The 11,678-nt window shown below is 45.2% G+C and overlaps 1 protein-coding gene and 1 long non-coding RNA gene across 3 annotated transcripts; both read right to left on the reverse strand.

Annotated features, from left to right (window-relative positions):
* Positions 1 to 255: 255 nt before the first annotated feature.
* LOC119314761 lies at positions 256 to 1,661 on the reverse strand. The gene is made up of 3 exons (XM_037589455.1): positions 1,156 to 1,661; positions 900 to 1,052; positions 256 to 782 (listed from the first exon to the last, which is right to left on the reverse strand). The coding sequence occupies exons 1-3, from the start codon at positions 1,645 to 1,647 to the stop codon at positions 429 to 431; spliced, it is 999 nt and encodes a 332-aa protein (XP_037445352.1). The 5' UTR covers positions 1,648 to 1,661; the 3' UTR covers positions 256 to 428.
* Positions 1,662 to 7,241: 5,580 nt separating this feature from the next.
* On the reverse strand, positions 7,242 to 11,670 carry LOC119318628. 2 transcript variants are annotated; one of them, XR_005154174.1, is made up of 7 exons: positions 11,507 to 11,670; positions 11,305 to 11,401; positions 10,997 to 11,166; positions 10,245 to 10,889; positions 10,035 to 10,159; positions 9,915 to 9,952; positions 7,242 to 9,527 (listed from the first exon to the last, which is right to left on the reverse strand). It is a non-coding gene; the product is annotated as an uncharacterized LOC119318628 (long non-coding RNA). The 2 variants fall into 2 exon arrangements; XR_005154173.1 differs by having other exon boundaries at positions 9,915 to 10,159.
* Positions 11,671 to 11,678: the final 8 nt, after the last annotated feature.

An 11,678-nucleotide genomic window follows, 5' to 3' on the forward strand; every position in this document is an offset into this window, starting at 1 on the left:
TGGTCCACAATATATGCAGCAACAGCATATTCCAACTTCGACTAGCAATATATGTGGTGCCCGTATCTTCTTGCAAGATCTGGTTTCCAGCAATCTGGTTCCCAAGATCGTGGATACATAAAAAGGACAAACCCAGTGCTAGAAGCTCTGTGTGGTGAAGGATTATGCTCGTACAAGGCGAGCCCAGTGCAATGCAGCGAAAGTTCAACAGGCTAACGCTGACAGATGTCAAAGATGTTCATTGTTTCAGTCTGCACGAAATGTTCTTTCGGCTATAACACGCTTTGTCACCAGTGCAGTGCTCAGTATAATACAATTTGAAACGAGAACAAGGTGCAAGCATTTATCACAAATAACAAACATTGGCAATTTCCATTTGCCAGAATTCTAGACGCGAGCCATATCTCTCTTAAGAAAAAAACTTGCCCTCAGCTCGGGAAGTGAATCCTGGCATGTGACGACATCCCGTTGTTGATTTTGTCTCTGATCAACAACATCTCCGTCCATGTCCACTGACCTGGAAGCGTGTGCTTGCACTTATCACACCCTGGATTTCTATATAGGTTCATGGCCTCCAGGTTCACCGCTGCCTCCATGACATTTCTGGCATACCTCATGAATTTGTCTTCTGCCTGAAACCCATAGATCCTGAGCTCAGCCAGATTGTGGTGCTTGAAATCAGGGGAAGATGGTTCCCACTCTAGTCCTTTGTCCTTCTTCTCGCTATACGTAAACCTCTTCCTCACCTCCCCGGTTGTCACTTCACATAAATGATCCCTCACCTGCATTCAATCAGGTCAAGAATTCCAAACTGGTGTCTGAACTTCGAAAAGAGAGAGCTCGCTTTGCATATTCAACATGAGGTGGAATAAAAATGAGAAATGAAAATCGGATTTTACCATGATGCATAGTTCCTTAAGGGCGGGTGCACCTTGGAGTATGAACATCGTCCAAGTCAAATCACATTCTTCAGAAATGTTGATCAAATTCACAAGCCTTAGTTTGTGGAACACCGGTAGCAATTGCTTTCGACCTTCTGGTTTCACCCAAATCTGCAAAAGAGGGGGATAATGCAGAAGTATGTTTACCAAAAATAATGACTACAACCTCTCCACAACACACAACACTCGGACAACATTGTGGGCCTCCACTAACCTTTTCACATTTGAAGTTCAAATGGAGGATGCTTATGGCGGTCTTACCCAGCAACTCGCTTAACTTGAGCATCTTGTGCTGCGAAAGACCAGTATTAATGATGGTCACAGTCTGAAGCAGTGGGACATAGCCCAGACAGAAGGGGTCTTCTGGAGACATAAAAGCATTAAATTTCAGAATTGTGAGCTTTGGTACACACTTCAGATCAACCCTCTTAATACTGCTACAAAAAATCAGTAATTCACGGAGCTGTTCGTGTTCCACTTCCAGCAAAGACATATTCCCCGCATCACACTGTTGGAGACGGAGGAACTCCAGTTGATTGTAAATACTGAAAATTTTGGGGAAGTCTGATTCACCCAACCTCAAATTCTCTAGCGTGAGGCGTGCAAGACCACCAAATGTGTTTGGACACGAACCATAGAATGACATGAACTGCCTCCCATAAGTGAGCAGTTCATCAACAGAACAATTTCTGCGCACCTTCGTCATGATTGTAAACTCGACTGAAGCGACCTTTTGTGTTGCTGTGGTGTTGGCAACAGTCTGGCCAATGAAAACAGACTCATCTCCCAAGTAGAATTGCATGCACAACAGGTGAATGGTGGATAGACTCCCAGCCCTCCTTCCCAGTATGCACCTAGCAGCTTCCAGCACGGTGGTGTTGGCCCGAACTATATCATCTGAGGTTATCTTCCTCCTTTCGTGCTTGGGCTCAAAAGAACCAGCCACAATAACAATCTTTGAGAGTATCGCAGGGATCTGTTTCCAACGTGGGGAGAGGATGGTGGTTCGTGCAGCATCAGCGATATCAAGTCGCTCCACAATGTTGAGCAAAACGTCATCAGGCAACTTGCTGAGCCTATCAACTTCACTGTCCTCCTACATTTGATATGGAGACAAATCAGAGTTGGTTTCTTACTAGTCACATCACCGGCGCAATTTTAATATTTTCCACAAACAACGATATAATTTACAAACTTCCCCACAAGAAGAGCAATTATAATTATAGATTTTTTTGTACTTCCCCACAGAGAGACGCAATTTTGACTGTACAATTTTGATTAGACAGTCTTTATACTTCCGAGAGAAAAAACACAATTGTGATTATACTTCTATATACTTTCCAATAGAATGAGGCGATCTTGATATTTCCCCACAAAAAGGTTAAATTTTGACCAAGAATTATGATTATGATTCCTACTTCTTTTTGCTCCTTTTTCTTTGTTGCGGTGCTGTTGTAAGAGGATCTATTTCTGATATATGAAGGCAAAAAAGGAGCATGAGGACGAACTCACCGTCATGTCGAGGGAGGATTTGCCGAGGCCGTTCTGGCAGCCGTTTGCCTGGGAAGAGAGCTGATCGTCTCCTCTTCAAACTGATACTAGATCATCAAAGACGCGCGTTGCCGCGTCCGTCCATTTTTTCAATAAAATGATAGGTAATTAGTAAAATATATGTTAGTGTAAGTCATTTTTTAAAATTAGTTTTGGGTGAATATTGTATAAGCAAGTTAGTACGCATTACTTTGTGGTTCAATTTAGTAAGTGAATATTAGAATTCAGAGACAAGTCAAATAAAAATAATAATTATATAAATTATAACAGACTCCTTTGAAAACTCATAAAACAAAAGGTCACTCTCGACTTTACGCAAAATCAGCTTCAAGTGACTATCAAACATTTCACATGCCTTAATATTTTATGTGTCATACTACCAGATCAAGCAGACAACTACACAAGACCTTGAACACGTAAACAATCATAGATCATCAAAACTTTGATGTTGATCTACCGATCAGTCACACTGCCCAAGGATCAAAGTAAGACGGTCTTCCTGACCTGCCATCAAAGAATAATGAGGTAGATGAGATCGTATAAATCAAGACAGGATATTGTTTTCAAAAATAATGGAAGTGTACTTCTCATTTTTCATTTTTGATAAAGGGCGATTTTATTATCTCAAATGTAGCATCAAGCGGATACAAAACATTATGAGTAACACCCGGCCTCTACATAACTAGGATGCACACAGCCATTATCCTCTGGGTGTGAACATGAACTGAACAGTTACCTGCCATTTGCTTTGACATCAGGTTTAGTTGTACCAGCATCTATGCATTCAGAAGTCAAGAGATTGATATAATTAGTTTGAATGAGTGCACGTGTGTTTCACCAGCTAAAGATAACTACAAAATCTTTCAAGAAGTAAAAAAGAGATGGACTACACATACAACTATTGGTAGCCCCTTGCACTTTCTACTTGTTCAATTAAGCATTATTTGGCAAGTCTCAACAGAAGCACTGCAGCTAGTGCGGCAGGGAACTTCAAATGAAAAATTGGGAACATAGAAAGTAGTGCATCACCTTCCAGATGGTTAATGCCTAAACTTTCTAATGCAACAGAATCAGCAAAACACCTGCATTTTTGTGAGCACAAAGAACAATATCAATAAACCCAAACAAATTCTAAAAATGAAGGAAGAATTGGGGGAAGAGGAGATGCATGAAGGAGAGACAATTGGAACGAATTGGAGACCTGAACATCACCCATCGCTGCTGGAGATTGGTTTGCAAGAGTGGGGAGAGTGGGAAAGGAGCATCGGCAAGTCGGGGTTATATGGTGTGCGTTAATTGAATGTAGATGTAGAATATGAGTCGCCATATGTAACTGACCAGTAATCAATGGCCGGACCATCGACTGCTATTTATGGGTGATTAATCTCTGAATCAATATTCTTGAAGGAGAGGAGAGAAGTTACCAGTACGCGAGGCGTCTGCCATTATCTCCCTCCCCCGCACCTTGACTCCGTAGCACACCTCTACAACGCGCTGGATTGGATCGGCTAGACGCGGATCCCGCTCCTCCGGTCGCTGGGATCGACCGGATGGACTCGGCTTGACCTGGATCCCGCTCCTCCGGTCGCTGCGATCGACTGGATGGACTCGATCCCATCCCTGACCTCAGGTTAACCGACGCACCCCGGCGGTCTTCACTGGATGGAACCGGCTGCCCCTCTCTGCGGCTTGATTCCGTAGTGGAATCGATGCGGTCCCGTTCCCCTCGGCCTCGGTCGGGACTCGATGAGGGTTCGCGAGCATTTTTTTTAGCGATTGGGTTCACGAGTAAATGGAGCTGACGCGGTCGCTCGTAGGCCTCCCTCCTTCCAATGGGCTGCCGGCTCGCCAAAGGCCCAATGCATCAGAGGAGTCTGTTTCGGCCGGTGGAGTAGCAGCCCACAGGACAGCTGGCCCAGTTTACACAGATTGCGAAACAGACTGCCTTAAACACGAAATCTGACGGCCAGAAACTCCCAGATCAATAAAACGGACGACCAAAAACCCAAATCGCTGTGAGGGCAGGGATTAGGTGCGATTATACTGTCCTTAATATACAGTAGCTGCTAGGTTTCCGCCACCAATGGAAACTTGGAGACTGAATTCGAAAGAGGGCCTGTTTCTGATTGTAATCCGGAAAGGACTGCTTTTGATTCTTGATTGCTACTATAAAAAGGGAGCCGCTTCGATTGCTTGATTGCTTCGATTGCCGGTCGCAGCTCGGAAAGGAGTTGCTGTGCTGCTGCTACTTGGATTGGGGACTGCAGCTCCCAAAGGGAGAGCTGCTTATTTGGGCGCCTCTTCTCAAGCACCGGTGGATCCTCATTCGAGGCATCCGACGGCGACGGAGACGGCGACGGCGAGAGAGTGGAGATGGGCGCACGGCAGGCAGCGGTGAGACCCTAGATCTTTTTTTTTTAGTCGATCGGTGAGGACCAAATTATATATGGCGGCCTGTGATGGAAGAATGGTGGCACGGATGGGCTAAAGGCCCAACCAGCTTTTCCTGTTGCAGGCTTGCAGTAGCCCGGCCACCCCGCGAGAACTATATTTCGGGTACAGTGAGATTTGTCTAAAAAAAAAGGCACAGTGAGATTTGCCTAAAAAAAAGGTTACAGTGTGATGGAAGGATCTTTGTATCGTTCAATTTTATCGGACGTCGCGGAAGGGACAGATAGAAGGGAGCCATTTGTCGCAATCTGTGAATTTTTTTTCTTTTTCTTGTAAATTCGTTTATTTTAACCATTTTATCTTTTAAACCATGAGTTTTCTCTTTTCGGAATCCGTTTTCAAGAGGCACAGTCGTGCCTCTCACGGAAGCAAATATGTGGCTCTCGTGAAGCAAAATCATACCTCTCACGGAAGAAGAAGAAGAAGAAGAAGAAGAAGAAGAAGAAGAGAAAATGCGTTATTTTCTGCTCAAACTATTTTTTTCCCAGAAAAACATTTTTCGAAAAGCTAAGAAATACCCGTGGAAAACCAAAAAGTCAAAAAAATACCGGAAAGAAAACCATCTAAAAAGCAGAAAACGCGTGCGGAATTTTTTTAAAAAAAATCCGAAGAAAGCGCGCCATCTCAGCCCACCCCATGTGATCGTTGGGAGGCTCCCGAAGGAGCGCTCCTCAACTAATTGCTCTTCTGTTCGGCGCCTTAAGCGCCCGAACAATAAGCTGGCGCCCACGCGCGCCCACCTCATCACCTCATGGGCCGCCCCATGATGGACGCGCAACGTAGTCAAAATGTCTCGCAAAAACACACACAGAAGGTGCGGGTACCAGGACTCAAACCTGCGCCATGCCAGGACAACTAACAAAGTGTTTTGCTAACCACCAGTGCTGCTAAGGGCATGGGCTGTAAGCGAGGCTATGTGCCTCTGTATTCGAGGCACTTCCTTCGAAGATGAAAAGGCAATCCTGGAACTCCGATTATGTGATCCTGATCTCGCGAATGATATGATCGTGCTTGCGGGCGCTGCCCTCCTTGATATCTGATACCACTTCCTTACAGCCCGAGGCAATGACTATGCACATTTGCAAGAGATCAGTCGCCAAAGCCACGGCCTCACGACAAGCGAGAGCCCCTGGGCAGGGCGGATCAGTTACCTCGGCGAAAACCAGGGCCGAGGCCCCAAGGAAATTTCTGCCACTGTCTCTATAGATAGCACTTACTGAACTGTTGCTTGAAGACTTAGAAACGATGCTATCCACTTCGTTGACCCTGTAGGAGGATGCAGTCCAACGAGTGATAGTAGGCTGGATGTTGGTCGCTTGATGTTGTGGGGTAGTTGGTTTGCCATGGTGATTTCTCCAATGAAACGTCTTGCACGAACTCTTGTGCGGCGCTCGGGCTCTCGAACTCATGTTCATCAGTTCATGTATAGTTTTCCGCCTCGCATGCCAAATTACCCCATGTGTGACTAGCACACAAATGAAATCATGGTGCGGTAGTAGTTCCACCAGAGAAAAAAAATCCATCGTTTTGCATCCAGTTCTCTTGTTTGCTGCATTGCATGCACTAACTATTGATCTAGAGCCCAAACACAGCGGGACATGGTGCATTCCAGTAGTGAGTGCCGCCATGAGTCCTCCCTCCTCTGCCCCATACAGTATGCAGGTGCTACAAACAACCATGTTGCGGTGATGAAGCAGGTCGGTTGAAGGAATAGATTGTTGAGCCAAACGTCAAAGGAAGACTCTAATCTTTGAAGGCACTTGCACCTTCCAAAGATTGCACCAAGAGCGTTGTTCACCCTCAGCGTTTGACGAATCAACACGTCCCTCCAGCCATGCCTCACGTAGGTGTTTTGTCGATAATATCATCCGGTAAGCCGATCTAACCGAAAAGATGCCCCTTGGTCATAGTTTCATGCCCAGAAATCATCGAACGCCCTTGTGCACAAAGCGATAGATAGAATTGCCTCGGCATCAATGGATATGAAAGTGCTGTGAATCAACTCCTTGTTGCAGTTGCCCGTTTTTCTTAAGGTGAGCTCGCTGACTAGTTCAGGTGGAGCGTGAGGCTAGTGATTGGACACATATTGTATTCCCTGGATAACCAATTTTCTCTTCATATATTTATTGTTTGACCATTTCCCACCCTGCGGATCAGACCTTGAGCCAACATGTCTTTCCCTTTCATTATCGCCCTCCACACATGAGAGGGTGTCTTACCAACTTGGGCTTGCATAAAATCGGACCGAGGAAAATACCTTGCCTTAAGAATATGTGCACTGAGGTACTTTGGTTCTTGTAGAATACACCACGCCAAAAAAAGCCAATAAAGCAAGATTAAATAGTTCTATATCTCTGAAGCCCAGACCTCCCAATTTTTTCAGCTTTGTCATGACATCTCAGGAGACCCAGCTGTCCTTTCTCTCACCTTGCTTATATACACTTTTTTCATATTTTTTAGAATATATACACGTTTTTCCAAAGTACATATTTGTTTCCACGTGGGCCAAATTTCCGGGTGGGCCGAAATTCAACCCAACTTGATACCGCGGCGGCTACGCAGCCTTCTTCTATCCCAAAAAGAAAAAAACGCAGCCTCCAGTCCTCCACCTTGAACTCCGGCGCCCCGTTCCGCCGAAGCCGCGGGCCTCCAGCCACCGCCGCCGACCATAAGCTCCACCAGCCCCCGAGAAACCCCAGCGAGTGGCTGGTCATGGGTTGCTTCTGTGACTCCCGCCCGCGTCGCGCGCAGGATTACATCAAGATGGTGGTGCCGCCGCAGTTCATGGCCGACAGGCCGAGTGAGGCTCCGATCTCGTGGTCATCAACCAAGTGCGCGGAAACCCTACCCCTCCACGTTAATCTTGTCGATGCCATGGCCATTGTCAACTGCCCTAAGGATCCTTCCCTTTTGGTGGATCTGCAAATGTGCACATGGAGTTTGCAGTTTGCAGTTTGCTACTCAGGTAACATCTCCCGGCACAAGAATGATGCACCAAGGCTGTCGGTGCGAGATCAGGTGATGCAAACGCAGAGGTGATTCTCCCCTACTGCTGGCCTTGTAGCTGAACACTGACGTATCTTCAGTATATGACCATCGTTTCGGTTTGCAGAGGCTCAACTGTCGTTCTCGGCCAACGCACAAGGCAGAACAGTAGAGGGCATATGATTTGTAAAAATCTACCTCTCAAAATTCCTTTGGATTATGTCTGCCGCTCGAACTGATTAGGACTTACTCTTGCAGATCGCTCCACTGCTCAAAATCCCGTTTTTGATGAAGTTTCGCCTTCAGAGAACCAACCCTTATAGTACCTCTTAAGGTACTATGCTGTATGTAAAATCTTATGTGTTTGGTACTTTGCATACCTGAGCTTATGGTGGTAGGACATTATCTTTTGACATGTAACACAGCTTAAGATTTTTCATGTTAATCGGAAGAAGTAACACCCAATTTTGTTTAGAAAGGGCGCTGTAAAAACGCTTGGTTTTTGTTTGTAAGTGCACTGTAATTTTTTGCTAGGACTTATGTGCAACGTCCCTCCTCAATTAGTGGTGGCTCGTGTCTTTCCTATGCATGATTGTGGTTGATTTTGCACCACATTGGACTTTTTACGAGTCTTGGACAGCATATACAAAAAAGAGAATGGTGTGATTTTTTGGTGTTACATTATGAACAAAGCAAGGATAGAAACCTAATTGAGTTATCTTGTCCGTGTGTGTCCTGTCCTATGTGGTGTTGGCGCTTTTTTGTGTATCTTTTGGTGTTACTCCCAAAGGGGGAGCTGCTTATTTGGTCGCCTGTTCGCAAGCAGCAGTGGATCCTCATTCGAGGCATCCGACGGCGATTGCGACGGCGAGAGGGGGGAGATCGGCGCACGGCAGGCGGTGGCGCATAACTGACACCCGATCCCCTTTGCTCTCTGGTGGAACCCTAGTTTTTTTCTTTTTCTTTTGACAAGATGGTGGAACCCTAGGTGGGAGGGGGCGGCGTGGAAGGGAGGATCGCCATTTATATGTGCCGTCTGCTGCGATGGGCGAATGATGGGCTAAGGCCCATTGTTCCTGACGTGAGGCCGAGCTGGGCCGAGCGGTGGATGGCGGTGGGGGAGATGAGTAGTCCAGTCCAATGTTACTGACTTTGTATGTGTATGTAGAAGCTCATAGATTAGCCAGATTTGCTCTTAAATGTGAACATTATCCCACTCTATGTGGTCTTTAATCAATAAAGATTAGGCCTTACCCCCAAAAAAATGCATCACACTTTGTTGATGCCAGCTTTTTGGCTGATTCTAATGAAGGTGCAACTGGGCCGATTCTAATCTACTCCTCCGTTCCTAAATATTTGTCTTTCTAGAGGTTTCAACAAGTGACTACATACGGAGCAAAATGAGTGAATCTACACTTTAAAATATGTCTATATACATCCGTATGTGGTAACCATTTGAAATCTCTAAAAAGACAAATATTTAGGAACGGAGGGAGTAATTGCGAGTATTAATAAAAAGAATCCTCATCTTACCCGCCTGAGATCAGAGAATCCATTGCATTCCGTAGAGTTGCATAGTGCGTAGCCATTCACTTTCATCTGCACACACAATCCAAGACTCAGAAATAGAGCTGAAATATTATTTCAGCATCATTGGAAAACAACGGTTCCTAAAATTCTGAATTCATCCAGGGCAGGAACTAGTTTAGCATGCCCACTCCATAAACAAGAAACAACATAGTAGCATTTAAACATATCAACAGCCTGTCACTGCCTAAGAGACAAATGACCACAGACAGAAAGGTTCGCTCGCAATTAATGCAAGAACAGCTAATTGGAAAGCAATAGTCATATTTCTAATCCTCCAAGCTACCATCAAATAAAGTTGACTACATATTTGATCCCTCACTTAACCAAAATTGTAAAAATATACAAGTTCTTTATTTATCAAGGAAATGGTTTCCTTGGGGCAAAATGCTGACTTACCAGAAGAATGATCGATCCACAAACTTCCTTGCTTGATCCTGCAAAAGAATATCATGTAGCTGACAGAGATCAAGAGGTATTACACTAGGAAAACTAAATTAGATCATAAACAGTGCTCACAGAAGTGGGAAGATTAGCAGTGTGAGAGTGCTCATCTCCTGATATCATTTCAACAGCTATTTGATGGCCATCTGGTGATTCAGACTCAAGAAGGCAAATTATGTAGTGGGATTGATCAACTATACCTGCCATGTGTGAAGTTTTAGAACAAGAGTTAGAACTAAGAGCATAATAAGATTATTATGCGTGCACAAGAAGAAACAAACCCACCTCTACAGAAATACTGCACGGTGAAAAACAAGTCTTCTAATGTTTCGACTATTTTGCATTCTCCTAGTTGGATAGCTTGTTCAAAGCCACTGACAGTATCTTCAGTCCTACAAGTCTACCCACTGATACTATCTTCAAGGTCAGCGGCCGAATCCCACCTTACAAAAATCAAACCTTACATCCTACCTAAGGCATCACCTAAACCACATTCCTCCTACTCCTGCATCTACACTACTCCGCACGAGCTACACATTCTCCTCCGTGCAACGGGAGCTGTTCATCAGGTCGTCAGACACTAATCTACCTCCTCCAATGAGTTAGTTTGCAGATGCAAAATAAAGGTCATTCTCCTACTCTTCTAAAACTTGAAGTCCATCTTCTTGCTCTTCTTGCTCCCTTCCCCGCCGATCTTCCCCCTCCTCTTCCTCTAGCCCGCGCTCTCTCCCTCCTCCCATAACTCCCTGCACCTGTCAACCGAAACACATAGGTAGGTAACCAAAACATGCCGCACCATGCATATTATCCCTGCACTCTGTAGCAGAAAATGGCCGGTGAGACGGTCTTTTACTTTGCCACCAGAGTGTCGTGCACGGCGTCAAGCTGGTCAAGGTGGATGGTGACGTCCACTCTCTCCAGCCCCTGGTTCTTAAGCAGCAAAGACTAAATATCAGGCAAGGAACATGTTTAAATAACACGTGACAACAACTACACTGCACGTTTATCGTTTATCTTGTGCTCCCACCAGCACGTACCTGTGATTAACGCGAGAATGCGCATGCAGCTTGTGAGTTGTGACTTTATGGCTGACAAGCTAAGCATGAATCGAGGGAGGACTGCATGATAGGGGTTTGGTTAGGAAAGCATTCATACGCATGGTTGTGCCCCCGGCAGAGGCGGTCTTTTCTTCCTTCTGTTCAAGAACCTACAGAGGGAGGAAAGAGCAAACTGACGGTTATCAGCACCGACTAGCAAACTTAACAGGGAGCACTATGTTAATTACCAATAACTTGATGATCAATACCACTTTTCTTTCTCGGACACAGAGAGCACATTACATCACCTGGTATAATGGCCTTTCTGCCTGGTTATTATCTGCTTCCTTCATCGATGGCTGCCGAAGGTCAATGACATCAGGTGTTTCCATGCCAGCTGGAGTACTGTCACAGCAACAAGGACAAGCGAATACCTAGTGTCTACTGCACTATTAAATTGGAAAATAAAATGGCAACTGACAGTAGAATAACACACGTATAGACAATTACCTTAAGATGGTGTCAAACAGAGTGAATGCCTTCTACTATTTCCCCATCTTCCAGTTCCTCCTCTTCTTCCTCTTGTTGAGTGCCTTCTACTATTTCCCCATCTTCCAGCTCCTCCTCCTCTTCTTCCTTTTGCCTATGCCTTCCACTATTTCCCCAACTTCCAGTCCCCCCC

Source organism: Triticum dicoccoides, chromosome 6A (assembly GCF_002162155.2).
Source record: "Triticum dicoccoides isolate Atlit2015 ecotype Zavitan chromosome 6A, WEW_v2.0, whole genome shotgun sequence".
NCBI lineage: Eukaryota > Viridiplantae > Streptophyta > Magnoliopsida > Poales > Poaceae > Triticum > Triticum dicoccoides.

Coding starts and splice junctions, on each gene's coding strand:
- LOC119314761 (XM_037589455.1), bottom strand. CDS start 1,647: ATGACGAAGGTGCGCAGAAATTGTTCTGTTGATGAACTGCTCACTTAT. Junction 1,053..1,155: donor TGAACTTCAAATGTGAAAAG/GTTAGTGGAGGC, acceptor CCTCTTTTGCAG/ATTTGGGTGAAACCAGAAGG. Junction 783..899: donor TTAAGGAACTATGCATCATG/GTAAAATCCGAT, acceptor GATTGAATGCAG/GTGAGGGATCATTTATGTGA.